General features: G+C 37.0%; 1 protein-coding gene across 1 annotated transcript in view; it reads left to right on the top strand.

Annotated features, from left to right (window-relative positions):
* Positions 1-240: 240 nt before the first annotated feature.
* COL28A1 (collagen type XXVIII alpha 1 chain) overlaps positions 241-22,495 on the top strand; it is a 60,977-nt gene continuing 38,722 nt past the window's right edge. The window contains exons 1-11 of the mRNA XM_069859696.1: positions 241-361; positions 910-1,469; positions 2,928-2,948; positions 3,578-3,634; positions 4,928-4,981; positions 5,486-5,527; positions 6,179-6,205; positions 7,275-7,319; positions 10,185-10,229; positions 12,600-12,653; positions 21,326-21,394. Of these exons, the coding sequence (XP_069715797.1) occupies positions 241-361; positions 910-1,469; positions 2,928-2,948; positions 3,578-3,634; positions 4,928-4,981; positions 5,486-5,527; positions 6,179-6,205; positions 7,275-7,319; positions 10,185-10,229; positions 12,600-12,653; positions 21,326-21,394 (1,095 nt within the window). The remainder of the gene's footprint in view (positions 362-909; positions 1,470-2,927; positions 2,949-3,577; positions 3,635-4,927; positions 4,982-5,485; positions 5,528-6,178; positions 6,206-7,274; positions 7,320-10,184; positions 10,230-12,599; positions 12,654-21,325; positions 21,395-22,495) is intronic.

Genomic DNA, 22,495 nt, shown 5'->3' with positions numbered 1-22,495 from the left:
CTAATATGCATGTGAGCTACAATTGGTAATGTACTGGCTGCTATGCTTAAGTCACCTACCCAATGACTTTTTGTAGGTTTTTGTACTATGTTGTCTCTAGAACGGTGCTTCCTACAGATGGGTGTTATCTAAGTCAAGTAACTTTATTTATTTATTTGCGTCTATTGATGAGGTATTGACAGATGGTTTTTTTACTTTTAACAGGAAGGAAAAGTCATCTAATTTGGGATAAAAGTCACTATGTGGGAAAAACGTTTTTTCTTTGGCTTTTTACTTCTGGCTGTGACAATAAACCAGATAGTATATGGAAAGAACAGGAAGAAAGGAGAGAACTCTCATTCTCTCATGCAAAAAGATGAAGGTAAAATATTTTTTTTTTAAATTTCTCATTGATCATTTTGTATATCTCTGCATATTTCAGGATAATTAAGTAGTAATCAACGATTATGTATGCATTTGTAGGTGATTTATTTTGGTTATCAGGCCTGGAAAATACTGTGGTGACATTTACTTGGTCATGGACTTCAGTTTGATCTAAGGTTTTTATTGACACTTACGTCTCTTTACAGAGAAATGATAAGGAGCATAATTTTTAGTTTGAAATTGTGTGTGGAAAATTTTGTATACAAAGTCAACTAAAATGCTTAAACAATCCCATCAAGACACTAACTTGAAATTTTTTATCTGTGGACTGTATTTAATCAATACTGGTATGAATTAAAGTAGCTTAAATTTAACTACCGGAATTCAGTAGAATTCTTGGCATTGACAGTGAAATTTATCTTTAGCATTTTTGCCAAGAAAACAGAGGAATGGTTTGAGGATTCGGATTGTTGCAGAGAATTATCTGAAGTCTATTGTGCAGGTCTGCTGATCATTAATAGATTTAATTTTCTTGTTCCACTACAGGTGATATGTGCCTTGTTGATATAGTATTTATCTTGGACAGTTCGGAAAGTGCCAAAAATCAGCTGTTTGATATACAGAAGAGTTTTGTTCAAGACTTAACTGACAGCATTTTCCAGATGAAGCTAGTCAAGTCTCAGAAGTATAATGTCAAACTAGCAAGTATGCAGTTCAGCAGCACAGTTAGCATTGATCATCCCTTTACAGCCTGGAAAAGCATGCAGAACTTTAAAGAGAAAACCAAATCTATGGGCTTTATTGGCCATGGCACCTACACTTATTATGCAATTTCCAATGCTACTCAGCTGTTTAAAACTGAAGGTCGTAAGAGAAGTGTGAAAGTGGCTTTTTTGATGACTGATGGTGTGGATCATCCAAACAGCCCTAATGTCCAGAATATAGCCACAGCAGCTAGGAGTATTGGCATACATTTTTTTACCATTGGCCTTTCTAAGAAAAAAGTCCAAGAAGAAAAATTGCGTGTGATATCTGGTGATTCATCCTCTAAACATGCCTTATGCCTGGATGATCAGAACCTGATAGCTGATGTAGCATTGCAATTGGTAAGTAATGCTGGTGTTAATTTTATCACCCATCTATCTGTGGCAGAGTTCCTTTAACTTTGATAGGTAAGTCCTGAGGGCAGTGCAGATGTTTGCAGGTGATTCAGGGCTGGAGCTCACCTCAGGTTTGGAAGTTCAGGGAAGTTGTATGTATCTTTTGGAACAACTGCAAGAGATGGGTTCCAGTGTTGATAGCAGAGAAAGTCAGTAATTATAGGCTTAAGAATTAACTTCCAGAAACTCTGGTAAAGCCAATAGAATTTTTTTATTTGACTTGAATGGGATCATGTTTCCAAAGTACTGTAAATCTGTCACTGTAGTTATTAATTAAGGGCCCTTCTAGCACAGCATCAGGCACACATAAGAAAAGGTAAAGAATACTGCTTACTCAGTTTCTTAGTTTAAAGTAAACAAAAGCCTTGCTGTAAGAGGGGTGTCAGCTGCACTTCACTTTTCTCACTTGTGAGCAATAACGTGGTGGCCCAGGAAATGTTTGAGGTTGACAGTTCTAGAAAATATTTTTAAGTAAAAGAAGACTGCAAATAATAAATTAAGACTATTGGGAGGAAAATAATTCTTAGAAAATGCAATAGCTTTAATTAGGGAATAGTCCATAGAGAATTTATGTAATATTTTATGGCCTCTTAAAGGTGGTAAAAAACTAATTTGGAAAATTTAAAATCAGAAATGGAAACTTGCTAGTTGATAGGTGTAAAAATTAATGATTATGTTGAGCACCTAAATACCTGGCTAGAGATCTCACAGATACAGTGACTTAAAGGTATTTCTGAAATATGTTGTTGCAAGTCTATGTGAACCTATACAAAGAATAATTCTTCTCTGAGGTCTTGCTGAATGATGCTGTCTTCAGTAATGTTTTTGTGTTGTCTATCTCTGCTACATGAGGAGTCAGGACACATGGAATTTTCTCCTCCCAGCCACTCTACAAGGAACTTCATGCCTGGACAATAATAGCTCAGCTGCACTGATCACTGATGGAAAGACTGGGTATTTTCCAGCACAGAGAGTGTGTGTCTGAGACTATGATAATACTGTAGAAGGTAGCTTGTTCTCATGTGTAAGACTGATGAAACCACTGAGAACTTCCCCTAAATATTATATTAGTAAGACCTTCCATAGAAAGGGCTTTCTTTAAATTTCTCTTGTTAGCAATGTTCCTTAGTATTTTCTGTTTAGCTGTCCCATTACATCTCATTTGTTTTTCTGGTCATTATGGGTCACAAGAAGCAACTTCCTGTTCTTACTGGGGAATCCTTTTTCATATGAGTAGTTACACAAATTGATTCTTACCACTGTGAGGAAGGGATGAACACTGAAGGTGTTCACATTCTTTACCATTCACCTTGGAAATTCTGTAAACTAGATAAGGAAAAATGTTAAATTAGGACTCTGATAAATATTATGGCTATATGACTAATATTTTTCTTTTTCTTTCAGGAAGCCTTGCTTCAGAAGCAGGTAGGTTTTTTGAGTTTTGTGTGTTTTGATTACTCATGTTCATAATAGGTCTCTTGATGTCTGCTTCTTCTATAATGCAACAATGTTCCAAGATTAATGGACCTTCCTCCTATGAGTATAGTTTTTGAGCGTGGTTGCTTTAATTTCAACTTTCATCCATTTCTTCAATCCCCTCTCCTGAGAAATCTACAACTTTTGTTCATTAGTGGGTAGTATCAACAGAAGAACATAAATGACTCTTCCTACCAGAGTGGTATAGGACTAGTACAAGACAGACAAGTTCATTAGTGGTCTCATTAGCAAACAAGAGCAATGTTAAAGTTGTCTGAAAATTATGTAAGATTTCATGGTACTATATACTGTCTATATGCAACTCTAAACATGTGTAGTTGCATCAGTAACAGATGTTATTTGATTTTGTTGTAAATACATCAAGCAAATTATTTTGATTGGACTATACGGAAGTGTAATATTGATTATATAAAATATATATATTAGAAGGTCATTTATTTTCTGTTATTCCACTTTTATGTTCTCTAGCCTGTAGCCAGCCAAAAACAGAGGCTTTGCTTTAAAAGGTTGAAATACATTTGCAAAATGTTCTCCTTAATGTTTTATTAACCTTTCAGTGTATGAGGAAGAGCTGTGGATGTGAAAAGGGAGTAAAAGGAGACAAAGGTGATTCTGTAAGTATGCATTCATTTGAATAACTTCCAGAATTTTAATTTTAATTGAGATCAGTGTTGCACAATATTTTAATTGTTTACTATGCCCATGAAAGGCAAGATGTTGTCTCTATACATGCTGCAAAAAGAAGGAATGTATCATAGCCTACCACTGTGAAAGGCCACTCTTATAAGAGCCCAGAAAAAGAGTCTATCCATAATCACATACCATCTTGGAATTGCATTTATATCATTGGGTAATAAAACGCTGTGGATAAATAGGTACATGACTTTGAAGCCCAAATCAAAATGATAGTCTTGAATCCTGCAAGAGGGATTGAAAGGTCCATTAGAAAAAGGTTTACTTCCACCAGCAGCTTCTATTTGTATACAGGATAAAGGTTTGAAAAACAGGATGATGGCACTTATGAAGAAAGGTCTAAAACTCTGACTCCAACACAATTTTCTGTTGTGACACCAGCACATAACTGTTTCTTTGCTCTGCTAGGGAAGAGACAAGTGAGAGTTCAGACAGCGTGTGACCTCTTTGATCTCTTCTGTATCTTTAAGTCTTCCCCCAGAGACAACCAAGGTACAAACAGAGGCGTTTTGCCTTTTTCCCTAGGCACTAAACAACTGGTCAACCGTATGTATAGCCAGTTATAACAGCTGGGCCTGTCATCCAGTCCCTTGGCTCTGGATAATATGCATCTGGAACTAAGCCCCTGTTTCCAATTTAAAATTTAAGGTCCCAGAATTTTAAGTTATTTTATCCAAAATTATTAGATGTAACCTGTTATGTATGTATTTTTTATATATACACATATACACCAAGCTTGCTAGTCCCCACCTTCATGATCCTTCAAAGAAGAATCATGATGTATTATTTTTTTTTATTTTGGGGCTACTGAATATTGACACTAAGCTGTTCTGTGCATTGGTTATTTTTTTTTAAGCAAAGAAGATCAGGTAGTGGCAGATAGCTCTGAAAAATGCGCAGTAGGAACTGGTTTTTTGTGTCATGTTCCTGGTTAGATTTTCAAATCCTTAGTAGAAAATTTATTTAGAAATTTAATGTATTTATTTATATAAATAATGTATTTGCTTATAGAAAGAAAAATCACAGATACTTTATAACACCAGGGTTTTTTTTGCATACGTGAAAGTAGTGTCACATGTGCCTTACGTGAATCAGTGTGGGTTTCTACCTAAGCTTATTCCAGAATAATTTTGGCCTGCCCTCAAGACAGAGTCTTAGAGAAACTAGATAATTCATCCTCGTCATGGTAGTAACATCTTCCTGCTTTGTTTCAGGGAAGTGATGGTACAAAAGGGGAAAAAGGTGAGCCAGGACCAAAAGGAAACAAGGTAAAATGAATTTACAGAAATAAAGCAAGTTTCTATCTAGTTTTATTCAAACCATAGGAGTATAGCAAAGGAAAAGTATTTTTAAAGATAATTTAAAATACTGTCCTTTGCTATGAGCTGCTTTAGGAGCATGGGAGAAAAATTTAAAACTAATCTGCTCCCGAATTAACGCTGCCTGTCATTCTGTTTTTTCTCTGACAGTAGAGGTCTCGGAATCTAGCTGAAGGCCCTCTAAGCTCCATAGGGTGTTTTAACAGTACACAAATCACTTCAGCACAGGGCTTAGCTCTGATGGCTAAGATTTCAGTTGTCTAATTACACTAGTTGAGTTTTCTATGTTAGTATTCTAAAATTGTGTGATCTTAATTGTGGAAGGAAGCAGTGTGGATGTTTGTAAATCAGAAAAACAACTTCTGCCCTTTAAGCAGTGTTCTTGGTTTTAGTGTAATAGTGATAAATAAAAGAGTAATACCTATTTCAGTTGTATTCCTTTTCTTCCAATAGGGCAGTGCTCAAAAAGGGGACCAGGGAGAAAAAGGTGAAGAGGTATGTGACTACTGCAGTGCTAATTCATAGTTGGCCTTTTCAGATTATCTTCTAGATCCTGATTCACAGTTTAGTTCCACTGAACTGAAAATGTGTTTTCCATTTTTCACACATCTACTTTATTCAGTTATTTAGAGCACTTAAACTAAGTTCTAGTTTAGAGAAGCACCTATCCTGAGGGAAACAGTCTAACCATTTGCTTAAGTATGGAGATGGGATGCTGGTAAGCTCTGTGATTTTGTATGGACTTGTATTAGACTTATCCCGAAGACGGAATGGGAAATGTCATCACTGAAAGCATCTAGATAGTCTTCCAGTGGCTTCTGACATCTGATATTTCTCAGCTTGAATTCTTGTTGATTTACAGTAGAAAGATTAAAACTACTCCATACATAAGATCAGTTCAGTTTAAAAGTCCTGTTTAAGTGCTAGTGAGTATCTGCTGAGAGGCTGGCAGACTGAGTGGCAGAGAATTGTGTGTTAATTGATTCCAGAGAGATATGTTATTGTTATGAAACGATAAACTTTTGAAACATAATTCTTTACTGTGTTTTAGGTTTTTTTCTACCTAAATTAGCAGTTTGTTACACCTTTGCATTCTCTGTTATGATTTTTCCTTTTTTTCTTTTTCAATTTTTTTTTTTTTAATAGGGAGCTCCTGGCTACAAGGGAGACAAGGTAAGATTTTTGTAGAATAGAAGTAGTCTCCAAATAGATTGTCACTTGCTGATGGTGTATGTGAAGGAATGGAAACAAGACGCTGTCTCGTCTTTTCGTCATGACAGCTCCTAATGCAATCCGTAGATGTATATTCATCATTTGTGTAAAGACTTGCAGATTGACTTGTCAGAATGTTAAAAAAAAAAGTTCAGAAAATGTAATCTTAATATAAAAAGAAAAATATCAAAGAGCTGAAACAAAGATCCTGGAAGGAAAAAGGAAGTTGAGGGTTGAATAAGAGGTTAAAAGGGAAGAGTGTGAAATTGTTTACTACAAACACAAATAGATTTGGCAGTCATTAGCTTTTAAAAAATGTACCACAAGGGAGTTTACTTTTAAGCTAACTGTAATTTGCAAGGGCTAACGCTCGATCAAAACGAATCTCAAGATAGGCTCTCAAAGAAGCTAAAAAAATTATACACTCAGTGACTTGCAGGATTCTAGAGCTAAAATTTATGTTGCGAAAGGGATGATCATAGCCAAACCAGAAACAGAGATAATCCCATTGTGACTTTGCTTGATTTGGACACTTATCTCCCTGAAAGGACAGTGCCTCTCTGAATCAATTGCTTCAGTCAATTTTACGGACACATTTCATGGACATGGGAAAAGTAGATCCATATTTCTACTTTTCTTATGTCTATTGATATGTTAAATGATCAGTGGAACATATTAGTAATTCTTTTTTGTAATTCCATTTGTACAATCTCACAACTGCTATTCAGGAAGACCTCAGATATCACAGTAATGAAATCAGAATATAGAGAGGATCCCTGGATGCAGTACAGCAAGGTGGAAAAATACAACAAAACTTATTAGGTATTGAATGTATTATCCACTTACAATGTAGACAGGAAATTTTGTAGGCAACCTCAGAGAGAAAAGATATCTTGAGTAGAGCAGACTGTATCTAATGATGCCACTCTCATCCTCACAATCTACTGAACCTGTTGTACTACTGAACTGCTTGCATATAGCGTAATCAAAACATCTTGTATAGCCATTAACCTTTTGATTTCTTATAAAGGGTGAAAGAGGAGAATGTGGATCCCCAGGAATAAAAGGGGAAAGAGTGAGTATAATTTTTATTGGCACTGTTTCACATTGATGTGAAAATCACATAACATTCATAAACATAGCTTGTAAAGATTATTTTTAATTTGGAAAGTCTTATAATTCCCTTGTAGCAGAGATTACATTTGTAGCAGAAATATGATTCATAGAGACAAAACCCACAGCTCACCATATTCTTTTTTTCCATTTTGCAGAATTGTAATCATTTACCTAAAATAAGTCCTGACCAATGCCAAGCCCTGCTTACAAGGGGCTATGAACATGTTACAGAGTTCACCAATTTTTTTTTCTTTAAAATGTTGATTTTAATTCAAGTATATAAAGTTATATTACAATAGAAGCAGGTTGTTCCACAACTTGAACAACTTTCGGGTCTACCAGCCCATCTGTGCTGATACGCATTCACACTTTTATGTAGTCCTCCTTTTCTGTTAACCTGAAGTGCAGAAGTGATACAAGTTAATATAGATTTTTACCTGTTTTTTTGCACTCTGAAAGATGGAAGGATAATGTACTTCTGAGTGAAATAGCCATGCATATTGAGGTCCTGTAAGCAAGTTTGTATGAGTAGTACAAACCAATGATATGTACTGATAAGTACTGATAAGTACTGATAAGTACTGCCAGCTAGATTGCAATTGATCATTCTACTAAAGTACATTTCTTCAGTGTTGACATCCATATTATGTTTACCTTTATCAAATACCAACTTGGGAAGTTAGTGGTTCCTGAAACCTGTTAATTAATGATGAATTTCAGGTAGGAATTAGGAAATATTCGAAGCAGCAGTATTTGTCACAAAAAAAAAATAAGAGGCATTATAGTATAATAATAATCTAAAGTCTGAGTATATCTTGTGAGATCCTGGGAATCAAAATGGCAACAAGTGAGTCAGAAAAGGCTGAAATATTGATTAAAAAGCAGAAAGAGTTGCATGTCTCAGAGGAATAAAGAAATAAACATCATAACTTCTTTGTCCAGGCAATATGTGACAAAAAGGACAAGGTTACGTCAAATGTCTACTAAGATAAAAGAAAGCTGTTCAGAAGCTGGCAAAGAATATAATCAAAGCAGCCAAGAAATCTGGATGTGGAAAATATATGCCTGGGCTGCTGGGAACTTGCTTGTTTCATTTCTGTGGACAGTGATAAAAAAAAGTTTGACATCTGCAGAGCATCAGAGATTATAATGGATTATGGACTTCAAGAGCTTTGTGAACTTCATGAGCTTTGTGAGCAAATGAAAATTACAGCCATTTCCAGAATGCCCATCTTTACATGTACAAGAGCAGAAAATAGAACAAAATTATTTATTTTTTTTTAATTAAAGTGGTCTATACTGAACAAAATCATCAGAAGCAGAACATACATGGCTGAATGTATGTATGAGAAGTAAATTCAATATTCAGAGAGGATGGATATTGACGTTTAATTGGTGGTAGTGTTGTCTGATTTGAAAATGTTGCCATTTTTCCCCTCCTGCTTTACAGTCACACTAACAAGACCGAGTCCAGCAGAGGTTTGAAATTCAGATAGTTTGTGTTTGGCTTTGCTATCAAAACTGACTCCAGTTATTTATGTTTGTTCAACCAAAAGCAGCTGTCATCACATCAAGGTATTATTCTCCCATGTAACAAGTGACAGGATGAGAGGAAATGGTCTCAAGTTGCACCAGGGGAGACTTAGATTGGATGTTAGGAAAAAATTCTTACTGAAAGGGCAAAGCACTGAAACAGGCTGCCAAGGGAAATGGTGGTGTCACCAGGTGTTAAAAAAAATGTATGGACATGGCATTTCAGGACAGGGTTTAGTAGGCATGGTGGTGTTGGGCTGATGGTTGGACTTGATCTTAGAGCTCTTTTCTAACCTTAACGATACTGTGATTCTATATTGTTGTTTGTGTTACCCATTGCTTGTGTAGTTTTGTAAATGGGCTGGAACTGAGTGAGCTTATCTGCACTCTGGTGCATGATGCGTGGCCTGGGAGCAAATGCGTGGGAGTAGAGTTACTAAAAAATTCTCAGTCTGAATCCACAAGGGAAAGCAGTCAATGAGGTGTGACTTTATGTTTGTCAAGTCTATTAGAGTTTCAGAATGTGACACGTGCCTTGAAAAATGCAGCAGTGTGCCCCTGTGTGTAGAGATATTCCTAACTAAAAGAAAAAAAGAAAGAAAAGACTATTAAACTATTTGCTGAAAGCTATTTATGCTTTAGAAATAAATTAGAACTGTGTATTGAGTCAACTGGAAGTGAAATCTTGTAGAATATCCAGTCTGGTGACTGAATTTAAAGCAATGCAGCAGAAAGATTTGTGAACCCTCTATAGTGGCAGTAACTAGTAGGAGCTCGTGAAAGGGAGAAATGACAGCTAATGGAATAAAATATATGGTTACATGGCTTTTTTTTTTATAATGCATTTTTATAATTTTTTTTCGGTGAACTCTTGGTGTGATTCTGCTGTGCTAATGATGAGCAGTTTGAGTGAATTAGTCAAAATGACTTGAAGTTATTCTGATATAAGTACTGCAGCATTTTTTTAAGGGTTCTGTATTTAAAGTTCTTTGAGAAATTGAATTTAAAGACATATAGCAAATAACTTGTTAATTGAATAGTTAAGATGTTAAGTAGCCATCCACAATGTTCGTTGTATATGAAAAGTATTTTAACCAGATACTGAGGATGGAATGTAACGGGCCATCACTGAATACAGTATGAGAGCAGCAGTACTCTGGAAAGAGAATAAAATTCCTAGAATCGTGATCAGAAATATGAGTCATTATCTGTACACTGCTGTTTTCAGTACTTTAAAGCAGAGAATTGCAATTTTCTATTAATCTAATAATTGAATTTTATTTTTTCTCAGGGTTTGGAAGGCCCTTCTGGCCCTAGGGGACCTCAGGGACCTCAGGTAAGGGAAATAAAAGCTACCAAATAAAATGGAAACATGTTATATTCTGTAAGTTTCTTCTACATAAAATCTGTCAGCTCTGTGGAGAGCAACACGTTTGGTGCACGAGGTACCAAGACAGCAGTCTTGCAAATCATTGTCTTTTGGAAATAATTTTCAAAGAAAAAAACTTGGCTGCTGCTCCTCAGAGGTGTGTGACGAAATTGGGATTGGGGCCCCAGAAAATGAAACTTACTTATTCTTGTTTAATAAAGACTGGAAACAGTTGGAGTCTTAAGAGATTTTTGGCCAATTTTGACAGGAATTGATCAGACAAATCAGATCACTAGTATTTCCCTACTTGCCATGCAATATATATTTAGTTCTCCATACTCTGTAAAATACCAGCTGCTGTTGCAGGTCAAGCCATCTCTAAATTCTCATGTAATGACATAACCTGGTTATTTTGAAGGAAAATTAATTCTTTTTTTTTAATTTTCATATACAGCATCACTGCAATTACTCCTACATTATCACAGTTTTTAACATAATGCTACGTATCATCATATAGAACAATCGTCTCCATTCAGTTTAGGTCTGAAAGGCTCATTACAAAAAAAAATTCCTGGACATCAGAAACGGATAGATGTACACTATACAAGAGAACTAATCAATGGTTACAAGGGTTTACTGGAATTCTGAGCTATGAGAACTAAGTAATTGCCATGGTAGCTACAACCTGCTTAATAACTAAAAGGAAGACATCATGAATTGAGCTTGAGAATGATTTAACTTATGTTTTTATATTAACAGATTATATTATGTACTTCTATTAGCACACTCTGCCTCAAGCACATTGCCATTTTACTTCTGGGGTATTTGTCCTTCTCATATCATGATCGTAATTTTTTCATTGGCAAGAATAGCTTATAAAAATGCTATTTTTCAAGGTCTCTTTCGGAAATGCTTTTCAAGTACTGAGAGATTTTAAAGAAATGTTGTAGTTCTTTATATGATACTAAGATAGGAAGAGAATAAAGTAGAGTTTGCTTCTTTTGAAAGAAACAAAACAACAAGATCCCTTTTAGTAGACAGTACTTCATTAAAATGCATAAACCAAGGAGTAAGTCCATGTAACTGCGTTTGTATGCATTACAGTGCTTGGGACATCACTGTACTCTTATGAAATAGTTGTAAAGTTATGATTTGAGTGTAACACTAGCTGTTTATATTTCATTATCTGTTACCCCACAATATTTGATTTGTTGTCTGTATAAATGTTACTTAGGTGTGTGATTGTGGGTTTTGCATGCTTTGTGCAAAAGCTGCAAAAGGAAAGGAGAGAATAACAAATACTTTTTTCTGATTGGACATCCATGGGTAATACAAAATCACAGATATTCCAGAGTTTTCAAATCTGTTTGTGAGCCAAAATTTAATATTTTGTAAGATTTACTATAGCTGTTAATGATGTTAGCTGAAATTATTTTTTTTTCTTTTTGGTAGTCGTGTGTTTCCAGTAGTGAATTAAATAACTAAGATGTTAAGTAAATTATATGGTATTACTATTTTGATAGCTCATTACTTTTTTTTTCTCCAGTCACTTAAAAAACTTCATGATGCTTCCCCTCCATTTTGATTATCAGCTATATTAGCGGTAGTTGTAACAACATTGACCAATCTGACCTAACCTGGCAGCCCAGCAAATGCCAGGTGGATGTTCACTGACTCACAAATCAGTGAACTCCTGGAGGGTTTCAATAAGAGTTAAAGCTTTAATGCTGGTCATGAGTGTAATCTTGGTTTTCATAATTATCTGACCAACTTTTTTTCTAGCTGTTGTACTGGCTACCATACTGGTGAAAGGATCTCCTCAAATGTTGTTGCTCCACACGAAGTACCTTACCTGCTTTGTCTCTTCCAAAAAGCCATTAATGATTTCCTTGTGTGAGGACACACAAAGGTTATAGTAACGTCAAGGAATTAAAATTAATCTCAGCAGTTCATCATCAGAGGGAGAAATGTAGGGGAAATAATTTCTTACAAATGTAGCAAAACAGACATGACAGCTTTGTTTATTTGCTTGGACAGAAGAGCAAATATGAAAATATGTCAAAGTCAAGGAGCAAGAGAAGAAAGGAACAGAAAGCTTCAGATAAAATAGATGCAATTGGCGTGGTGTAGTAAGATATCCTTTCTGCTTGCACTGGTTATTGAATATTAACAATATTTAATGTGTTAGGCACTTCATGGGATATGATGCAGAAAACTCTTATCCTTTAGAGCTTAGCATTGTGCTGTGTTTTTCTGTACCTTGTTGAGGCCAAGTTCAAAAGAAACTTTACGAGCATTGTCAAAGGAAACTCATTTTATACTTTGAATTTTGTGTAGGGTATCAGTGGACCTCCAGGTGAACCTGGCCCAAAAGGCATTCAAGGAAGCAAGGTAAGATATAGTTGTGTATGTGTAGATGTTGTAAAATGAGGAAAAGGGATGCAGAAACTTTTTGTAGAATCTTTATACTTTACTATCTTTTTTTTTTCTCAGTAGTTTTTTGTTAGTGGTGTCCTTTGTACAACAATAATGTTATGAAGGCTTTCTATTATTGGCACATACAGCCGGTTCTCCATCTGGGTCTCTGAGGGCACTTTTTAGAGCCATAATAAAGTGCTACTGAAGACCTGCTTAGAGCCACAGCACTTATTCAGGTGGTTTAAATTCCAATCAATGTGTCTTGGCTTCTGCCATCATTTTGGAAGTTTTTTCTAGAATATTTTTGACTAAAATGTCTTGTGTTTAAAGATTTCAAGTAATCCTAGACCATGCTTACAAAATCTTTAGTTTGGGTTTTTAAAGTAATTTTTAATTGCCTGTATACTGTAAAAACTCAAGACAACTTTGAAAGTGGTAGAAATATAGGATTTGATGACAATTAGTGCCTTGGTTATACTTAAAATAGAAAATTTAGAGTTAATGACTGCAGCTTGTCAAGCAGAATCAGTTGAATAAATTATCTGGTTAATTTAGGTAGTCTTCTGGTCTGCAAACCTTTGGGAAGTTGCCTTGTGTGAATACAGTTGTCTTGCTCACAAGACATCTATTAACACCATTGTTTGGCACAGAAAGACCTTTCATGTATCTATTGAAAATATGAAGTCTAATATCAAAGACTTTCTACCACAGGATTATTGATAGCCTGGTTAATACAGTGCCATATCAAAGTTGCACAAGGCAACTAAATTCACACAAAGCAATTTCCCACAGATGCAATCTTTAAACACATACTTTTTGTTTCTTAGGCAACAGTTTCATCTGAAGATTCACAGAAATAAATTTAGATATGGGAAATATTTATGGTGAAAGGTCTGGAATGCTGGCATCCATCACAAATTTCCTCTTCCTGACAAATGCTTTTTCGTACTTGCTTCTTCATCTTCTCAACAAAATGCTTGATTAGGAGAGCTGCTACAGAATAATTCTCAAGTGAGGAAATAAGGGGGATGATGGATCTGAAAGAAGCTATTTATACTTGTGGTGGGAAAGTCATGCCTCTCTCAATGTGCTCTCACTCAGCACAGCAAATCACAGTCGTTTTTTATCTGTCATTCCGTGCCGTTGAGTCCAAGATGACAGTACCAGATACATTTAGTATCCACTAAACTTTATTTGTTGAATGTTGTTTGTTCTCCTGTCAGTGTCATCATGCACCTTCATGTCCATAACATACATGCGGGTTCCTCTAGAATTCATCTGTGTGGATATATTGTAATATTTATGGTCTTTTGTTATACTTTAGCCGCAAATTTTCAGTGTGAATAAGAAAGAAATCTCCTGGTGTTTTTCTGCTTCCAACCCTGCAACCTGCTGTTTAAACTCTACAGTCAAGGATTTTCCAGGTTATCTCTTGTCCATACCTACTGCCCAAGCTAAGTTTTGCCATTTTGGAGCTTATTTGAGATGAGTCAAATATTTTTTAATGATCAGTACGGATAATCAGTGGTTGTTTACAGCTTAATAAACACCCATTCAGCTAGTAAAGGTCAAGGCCTTTTTTGGTACAGACACTTAGCAATCTTTCCAATATCTTTTGTCCTCACAGAAGGATGATTCAATTGCTCCTTTAAAATTAGTTTTCACGACACATAATACAATATCTCTGAAAAGTTGCAGTTATTTATAACTGCCTTGGATAAAATAAATGTCTATTCTTGGTGCAGTTCCTTATACCCGTGGACTTCCTTGCTAATACTTTCTGCTTTTTGAGCTGAACTAGTGACTTCACCCCAGTTTAGCAGTGCTAAAGGCAGTTGCATGGCATTAGTATCAATGTGACATAACACATAACACTGCTACTGAATGCTTTTATTCATTGTTACTGGGCCACGTTGAGGCTTAAAAGAGAACATTCAGTTCCTCAAAATACAAACTCCAGATCAAGCTCAGCTTACAGATACTTTGGGTCTTATTTCTCCAGTTTGCAGTTCACTCATATATCTCCCTGGCTCAGTCCATCCCACGAACTTTGTAAGGCAATGTTTTACCCTTTCTCTCATTTCGCGGTGCGAGGCACCCAAAGCTGATGACAGTGTCATCTATGTGCTCTCTGGGTGCTGCTGGCTCTGGCAGCCACCAGCAGAAGCAGGCTGGTGGCGTTGCAACTTCAACTACTTTAATTTGACTCATCTGAAGGAAGGTAGCATGGAGTCTAGGAATGTTGTCCAAGAAATTACTTGTAAGAACTTTTCATACCTTATTTCTTCTGTCAGTTATATGCATTTTCTTATTCTTTCTTAAGCTGCTGGCTGATTTATCAGTGTGAAATCTCACTAGCTGCACGATACTCTACTTCCATCCCTTTTCATGGTATTGGCTTATTATGTAAGTCAAGTAATGACTTGAATCTCTCTAAGTCCCACTGCCTGTATTGACCAGCTTTCCACCTACTACAACAGGAATTCAGTTAACCTGTTTCCACGTAGACACCTAAGTTCAGGAGTGGTCATATGCAGCTGAATCACATCCTTAACCTCTTAAAGTCCTTCTGATGCACTTTGCAATCAGTCCTTATCTTTAGTAACCTCTTTAATATACAAGCAAACTTTATCATTTTACTTTCACCCTTTTTTCAATTCTTGTATAAATATATTGAACAACCTGTATCCTGCTCAGTGTGGCAGTAACTAAAGACAGTTTTTACTCTTAAGCAAACTTTAAGAAAAGTTTTCTCTATTTGCATTTCTGTGAAGTTATAACATCTTAAAAATATCTAAATAATTTTATTACCATGCATACAAACCTTCTCCATATAGAGGCTGAGGCCTTTAACTGAGATGTAAAATCAAGAAGTAGTCATGACCTGTGTTCCACTAGTAAAGAAATGATGAACAGGGAGTACTTACAATTGTAATTTCAGAAGTGACATTGCATTTGTTTGTTTAAACTCTTAGACCAGCTACTAGAAATAAAGTACAGATTCCTAGAAACCCTGGTGTATCCATGGAAAGACTGAAAACAATGTATTAAAATCCGCTCTGGAAAATTTCATGTGCATAGTAAGATTCTGAATTAGAGTCTAAAATTGTATCAACATATGTGAATTCCAGTTTTTAAGGAGACACAGTTGAATGTAGATATTCAAAGTGGTTATTCCCATAAAAGTTCCGTGGGATAGTCCTGTGAAAAATACATCATTATATATTTCCCTGAAAATGTGTCCCAAAATGGACGGCCAGGGAATACTGCTGATTCTCTTATGACTTATAAATTCTTTCCTTACTTATGTGGCAAGCTACATCTCTGCCAGGAGACTAGAAAGTCCAGTTTCCCTATAAAGAAGCGTAGTACCTCAGCTAGCTAAGAAATACAAAATACAAATAATATCTCTTAGAATATCTATGTCTACCTGCATTGTTGTTGCCAATGTTTACTTTAACGATAAAATAATTTTAGTTGAAAGATTTTTTATGTCAGCTTAATCATTATTGCCTAATAATTATAGCATTAGAGACTGAAATACAGAGTCTGTGTTTCTTAAAATGTGCATATGCTTTCTTAGAAGTAAAGCAAACTGTTTGGGCATGAGATGGGTAGACTGTTAAGTATGTTCTCAGCTTAAAATGGTACAGTTTTAATATGTAAAAATATTAAGATCAGATCAAGTGTAATTTTCCTTCCTGTTGCTCTGGCTGGTACTAGTTGCCACCTGAAGAAAAATCTCAATAGATAAAGAAAAAGAGAATTTGAGCAGACTGTTAGACAAAGAAAAGAATTACAAAGAACATACTTTGAAAATCAGAATTTTCCTTCTACATGAAGAAAGAATGATATTATTGCCAGCAGTTTATAGTTTTAATAAATTCCACATCAACTGCAGCTCCAAGACTGTAGAGGATAAACCCCAGGTTTTCTAAAAGCCATATGAAGTTTGAAATATACAGTCTTTAAAATAGCTTTAATAGATTAATTTTCCAAGTTTTTTAGAAGTCTGGTAGAAGGTGGAGTTTCTTTCTCTGGTAATATTCAAGCATCCTCTGCTATCAGAGAGTAACATTATGTCAACTTTTGACATAACAAAATTTTCATACTACCCTACATGCTTTTTATCATAAGAACTATTTGTGCTGCTTATACCTGTACCTACTAGTACAGTTGCTGCGAGGGTACTTAGGTGGCACTAGTCATTGGAAAGAAAACTGTAATGTTTTATCATGGTTTAAGAAAGAGCTTTTGGAAAAAAATTAACTTCAGTGAGACTCCCATCTGCATTCAGAGCAGTGCAGATATTAGCATAGCTCTACCATGAGGGTGAACTTGTGAAGGAGCAAATGATTTAAGGTATTAAGCATCCTTCAGAGTTGCTGTGCTTGGGAAGTTGTGTCAGGGGCTATCAGAAATAGATATAAAATACAATGTCCATTTGGATGTTAGCACAAAAAATTTTGGAAGATGCTTTCCATACGCAACAAAAGGGGGTTGGTTTATTTTTTCAGCTGTTTTTCAGAATGTAAAGAGTTCCTTTGCCATTTCAGAGGTTTAGTTTTGACAAATGGAGCAAGTGTGCTTAGTGGTGTTTGCTGTGCCTAGAGTAGTCTGGATACACATGGTGGTGCTGTGTGTTGCTGAATTATTTTTTTAATCTGATAGATTATTTTTTTAATGTACATTTAACTTTACGTATCTTTTGCATTTATTCATTGGGTTGTGCTAACACATCATGGCACAACAGAAATCCTATGCTGCCTCCTCCATGAAAGAAATGAAAACTGTGATCTTGGACAGCTAATAGTTAGCACAGTGCCTGGCCTTACAGCAGCTTGTACCTATTTCTTTCTTGCTGAGACACTTCTTCCTTGAAGTGGGGCAGTCCATCCCCAACCAGACTGTCTTCAGCCCCTGAAGGTGCATGGAGCTGTATCTGTTCATGTTGCTGGTCAGGTGAAGAGCTATTGAAGTAAGAGCTGGTTGTGAGCTAAGGGAGCTTGCAGGCTGAAAGGAAAAGCTTCACCTTAAATACAACCGTCTATTTTCAAAAGAAACAGTAGCAAACATTTCCTTACGTATTTCCCCTACATATTGCCTGAACAGAATCAGCCAAAAAAGCCCTGAAATTCAGCTAACTGTTGACGTGAAGGAAAGCAGTACTTGAAAGAAAGAGTTTGTATAGAGAATTAAAGGGAAGACAAGTCCAAGCTTTGGTTGTATAATTCTTGGCCTTCCCTAAATTTCCTGCTGATGGGAAACAAAAAAAGTGGGGTATGATCAACAGATTTTAAAAGGACAGGTTGTTCAATGCCAGATTAATCGCATGGAGGAACTGGAAGTCTAGAAGATGGGCTGTTTGAGACATCATGAGGGAAAGGCTGTGGATGTGGTCTTCCTGGACTTCAGTAAAGCCTTTGACACAGTTTCTCACAGCATTCTGCTTGAGAAACTGTCAGCCTCTGGCCTGGACAGGCGCACACTCTCCTGGGTGGAAAACTGGTTGGATGGCTGGGCCCAGAGAGTGGTGGTAAATGGTGTGAAATCCAGCTGGAGGCCAGTGACAAGTGGGGTTCCCCAGGGCTCACTGCTGGGTCCAGCCCTGTTCAATGTCTTTGTCAATGACCTGGATGAAGGCATCGAGTGCACCCTTAGCAAGTTTTCAGACGACACTAAGCTGGGTAGAAGCATGTATCTGCTGCAGGGTAGGGAGGCTCTGCAGAGGGATCTGAACAAGCTGGACCACTGGGCAGAGTCCAATGGCATGAGGTTTAACAAGGCCAAACGTCCTGCACTTGGGGCACAACAACCCTATGCAGTGCTACAGACTAGGAGAAGTCTGTCTAGAAAGCTGCCGGGAGGAGAGGGACCTGGGGGTGTTGGTTGACAGCCGACTGAACATGAGCCAGCAGTGTGCCCAGGTGGCCAAGAAGGCCAATGGCATCTTAGCTTGTATCAGAAACGGTGTGACCAGCAGGTCCGGGGAGGTTATTATCCCTCTGTGCTTGGCACTGGTGAGACTGCACCTTGAATACTGTGTTCAGTTCTGGGCCCCTCACCACAAGAAGGATGTTGAGGCTCTGGAGTGAGTCCAGAGAAGAGCAACAAAGCTGGTGAGGGGGCTGGAGAACAAGTCTTATGAGGAGCGGCTGAGAGAGCTGGGGTTGTTTGGCTTGGAGAAGAGGAGGCTGAGGGGAGACCTCATTGCTCTCTACAACTACCTGAAAGGAGGTTGTAGAGAGGAGGGTGCTGGCCTCTTCTCCCAAGTGACAGGGGACAGGACAAGAGGGAATGGCCTCAAGCTCTGCCAGGGGAGGTTTAGGCTGAACATTAGGAAAGAATTTTTCACGGAAAGGGTGATTGGGCACTGGAACAGGCTGCCCAGGGAGGCTGCCCAGGGAGGTAGTTGATTCACCTTCCCTGGAGGTGTTTAAAGGATGGGTGGACAAGGCGCTGAGGGGCATGGTTTAGTGATTGATAGGAATGGTTGGACTCGATGATCCAAGAGGTCTTTTCCAACCTGGTGATTCTATGATTCTGTGATTTTTGATGTTGTTGTTGTTGTTTGATCAGTTTCAAAACAAACACAGGAGGAATTAAAGGAACTATGAGCAAAAAGAGTAAATTTCTAATTGGCTTTATAGCAGTAAAATGTGCATGAATCACAATAATCTACATACACATCAACTGAGTTCTGACTCTGATCCAAAGACTTCAGGAAAATATTACCAGGAAACCCAAACAATAAGGTCTTCCTAGAAATACTCTTCTTTTCTTTATTCTGTATTTTGGAAACAGCTACATGCCAAGAATCCACATTAAAGCAATGCCTATGTTGCTAGTACCCTATTAGTGTGCTATGTGGAGATACATGTGCTGTCTTGCTGAGTTATACCAGCTTTCTCTGATTTTTCTCTGCCTTTTAATACTTGTTTTCTAGAGATGCTGTATTAATTTATGAGATTATGAAGGTGTGTTATAAACTCTTGTATTTTGGATAAGCATTAAATTTCATAGCTGTTCTTCAAATTATCATGTTGTTCTGTAATGGAATGACTTTAAGACTGGACATCAAATTACACTTTATTCCTGATTTAAAGCTGCAGTCATAGCACTCCACATGGGTAGCTATGGGAAATTAAGTTTCAAGGCTAATTTGTTTATTTACTTTCACTGAATACTCCCATTCCTGCATTTCAGCCTCATTCTTTGTCAGATTACAAACTGGTAGATTTCTGGAGAAATGCCTGTCTTTGATATCTGGTGTTTTTTGAGTCCATTGACCTCTCAAGTGCAAAAATGTCACTGAAATATCTCAGAACTTGGTTGTCACAGTTTAGTCCCAGCCAGCTAAACTCGGTAGCTAAGGCCAAGCAGTTGAGCCTCCAAAATCCCTTCCCCACCCCAACCCTGCAGGAAAAAGGAGGGAGGGAATTGAGAGGAGAAAGTCTTAGAGGTTGGAAACTAGAACTACAGTTTTAATAAAAGGATAATGTAGATGATGAATATAATTAGAAAGTAATAAAATATAAATTAATATACGAGATCACGCCCCACCCCTCGATGACTATATGTCATCACAAATGCTGCAGAGCAGCAAGAGAATGGGTCCATGGCTAGGAGGGAGCTGGACTCAGGAAATGGATTCAGGAACATATGGATCTGAGACCAGGAGCAAGCAGACAGACAAGGTCCTCACTGACTGTCGGCCATTGCAGAAGAGAGCAAGACCCTCGTGATCTCTCAAATTTATACTGAATATGACTATATGGCATGGAATACTCTGGTGGTCAGTTTAGAGTCACCTGCCCTCTTTGCCCCTGCTCGGAGGTGTGGCTCTGTTTCTGCTAGCTTGAGGATGGCCTTGGTTAAGTATGAGCATTGGCCTTTTTGCATACCAATGCCCTGTGTTATCACTTTAGAGAAGAACACTGTCTCAAAAACATGCAGTCAGCTTTCAGAGAAATGAAATTACATACAGCAACATAGTCACAAAGCTGACTCTAATTTGCCTCAAACTACAACATCACTATAAAAAATTTCTCTGTATATACAAAATTTCAAACCCCCAAATATGAATACCTCTCCAGAAAATAAAAACATTTCAATAAAAAGCCTTTTTAATAATCATCTGGCTACATTGGCTTTGTTAGAAATGTATTAAACATGCAAGCAAATTAGGAGATCCAGTCCAAAACAGCAGTAGGGACAGCAGTCATGATATGCAGTTGTTGCTATGGGGAGAACCTGGAGTGCAATGTTTAAAGCACACATACTACTTAATTTCCAAACGCCCATTTTTCTAGGAAGAAAGAATCTGATTAAGTCAAGACCAAGAATATGGCAAGAAAAAAGAATTTTTTTTATCTTTCCTGATGTGCATGAAAGAGTAGCTTTAGAATATTATTATCTGTCTTAGCAACTTGTATGATCAGGATGTTGACCCTGCTCATAATCCAAACATTTTTCTTTAAAACAGGTCTTTATTTTTGTTGATGGTGGTGGTGGTAGTGGTGGTGTGTTTTTTTTAACTCTAAAAACATATTTCTGTAGCCCTAAATGAGGTCGTGGAAAGACACTCTGGCAAAATTCAGTTAAGGATGCATTTGTATTAATAGTTTCTTTATTTTTATCTTTAGGGAGAGCAAGGGCCTTTAGGTCCCTATGGTCCTCCAGGACTCCCTGGTATTGGGCAGCCAGGACCCAAGGTAACTCTCAGTATTATGCCTGTTAAAGTGCTAACAGTGGGCAGTCGTTTTTTGGATGAAAGTTCTCACTTGCTGTTTTATCATACTCAAACTCTTATAATCTAAATGTAAAACTGACAGGGTTTTGTATTTGTATAGGATGGAGATAACAGACCTGCCTTTCCAGCAACTCTTAAGTTTTTATTATAGTCCCATTAATATGATGGAAATCAGAAATAATGCCATTTACACGGGAGTTAAAAGTGGTGAGATCATTTTCAAGCACTAGCAGATGCTTGCACTAATGAGTGAACCATATTTCAAGGCACAGAAATACATCTCAGTCGTCATAATAGTCAAGTATCAGATTTGCCTTATTATCCCTTTCCAAGGGAACAGATATTCTTATAGATTATAAATTTCTCTCTCATGCAGCATTTAATCCCTACAGTTTATTTTATTGCAAAAGACTAGAAGGTGGAATCCAGTATTGCTGTTTTGGAAAAGTCATGTCTGCCTATGCTGGCTGGTCAAATCTTCTTTTGGAAAACTGCAAAAGTATCTATGTAGGAAATATGACATCTTAGTTTATGAGAGTTTTGTCAGAGCCTACAGCTCAACACAGTCCTCAGTAAACTGGAGGAATTGTGAAGATTATGACACCTTATAAACAGAAGATATGGAAAATATGCAAATCCTGGAGTTCCCTTGTGATCCATTATTCCACTGAAGCAGCCTTCAATTCAAGTGCCTAGATAGAGGCTACAGTGAGGATCCCTCACACCTGAGAATTTCTGCTTCACAACTGAGTTGTACTGCAACCGAATTTAGCTTGACCTCACTCCCTCATACCTGTCATCTCTCAGGTCCTGCACTTTTAAGCCGTTACTCCTATGCAAACTAATAATACCCCTTTGCTGTTGGCATGAGGGCTGGAATGCCATCTGGTGCTCCAAGTATTAATTGAGAGGTACTTTTGAATGTTTCTATACTGTTACTTATATTTTTTTTTAACTTCAGGAGATATTACACATTTGATTTCATACACTTCTAGTGACATCCTTCAGTTATCTATATGTAAAAATTATGCTTTTCAAAAGCATCAAGTTGACTTAGGACTGA

Source organism: Phaenicophaeus curvirostris, chromosome 6 (assembly GCF_032191515.1).
Source record: "Phaenicophaeus curvirostris isolate KB17595 chromosome 6, BPBGC_Pcur_1.0, whole genome shotgun sequence".
NCBI classification, from domain to species: Eukaryota; Metazoa; Chordata; class Aves; order Cuculiformes; family Cuculidae; genus Phaenicophaeus; species Phaenicophaeus curvirostris.
The sequence above is the reverse complement of the archived record's forward strand: the minus strand, read 5'-3'. Positions and strand labels throughout refer to the sequence as shown.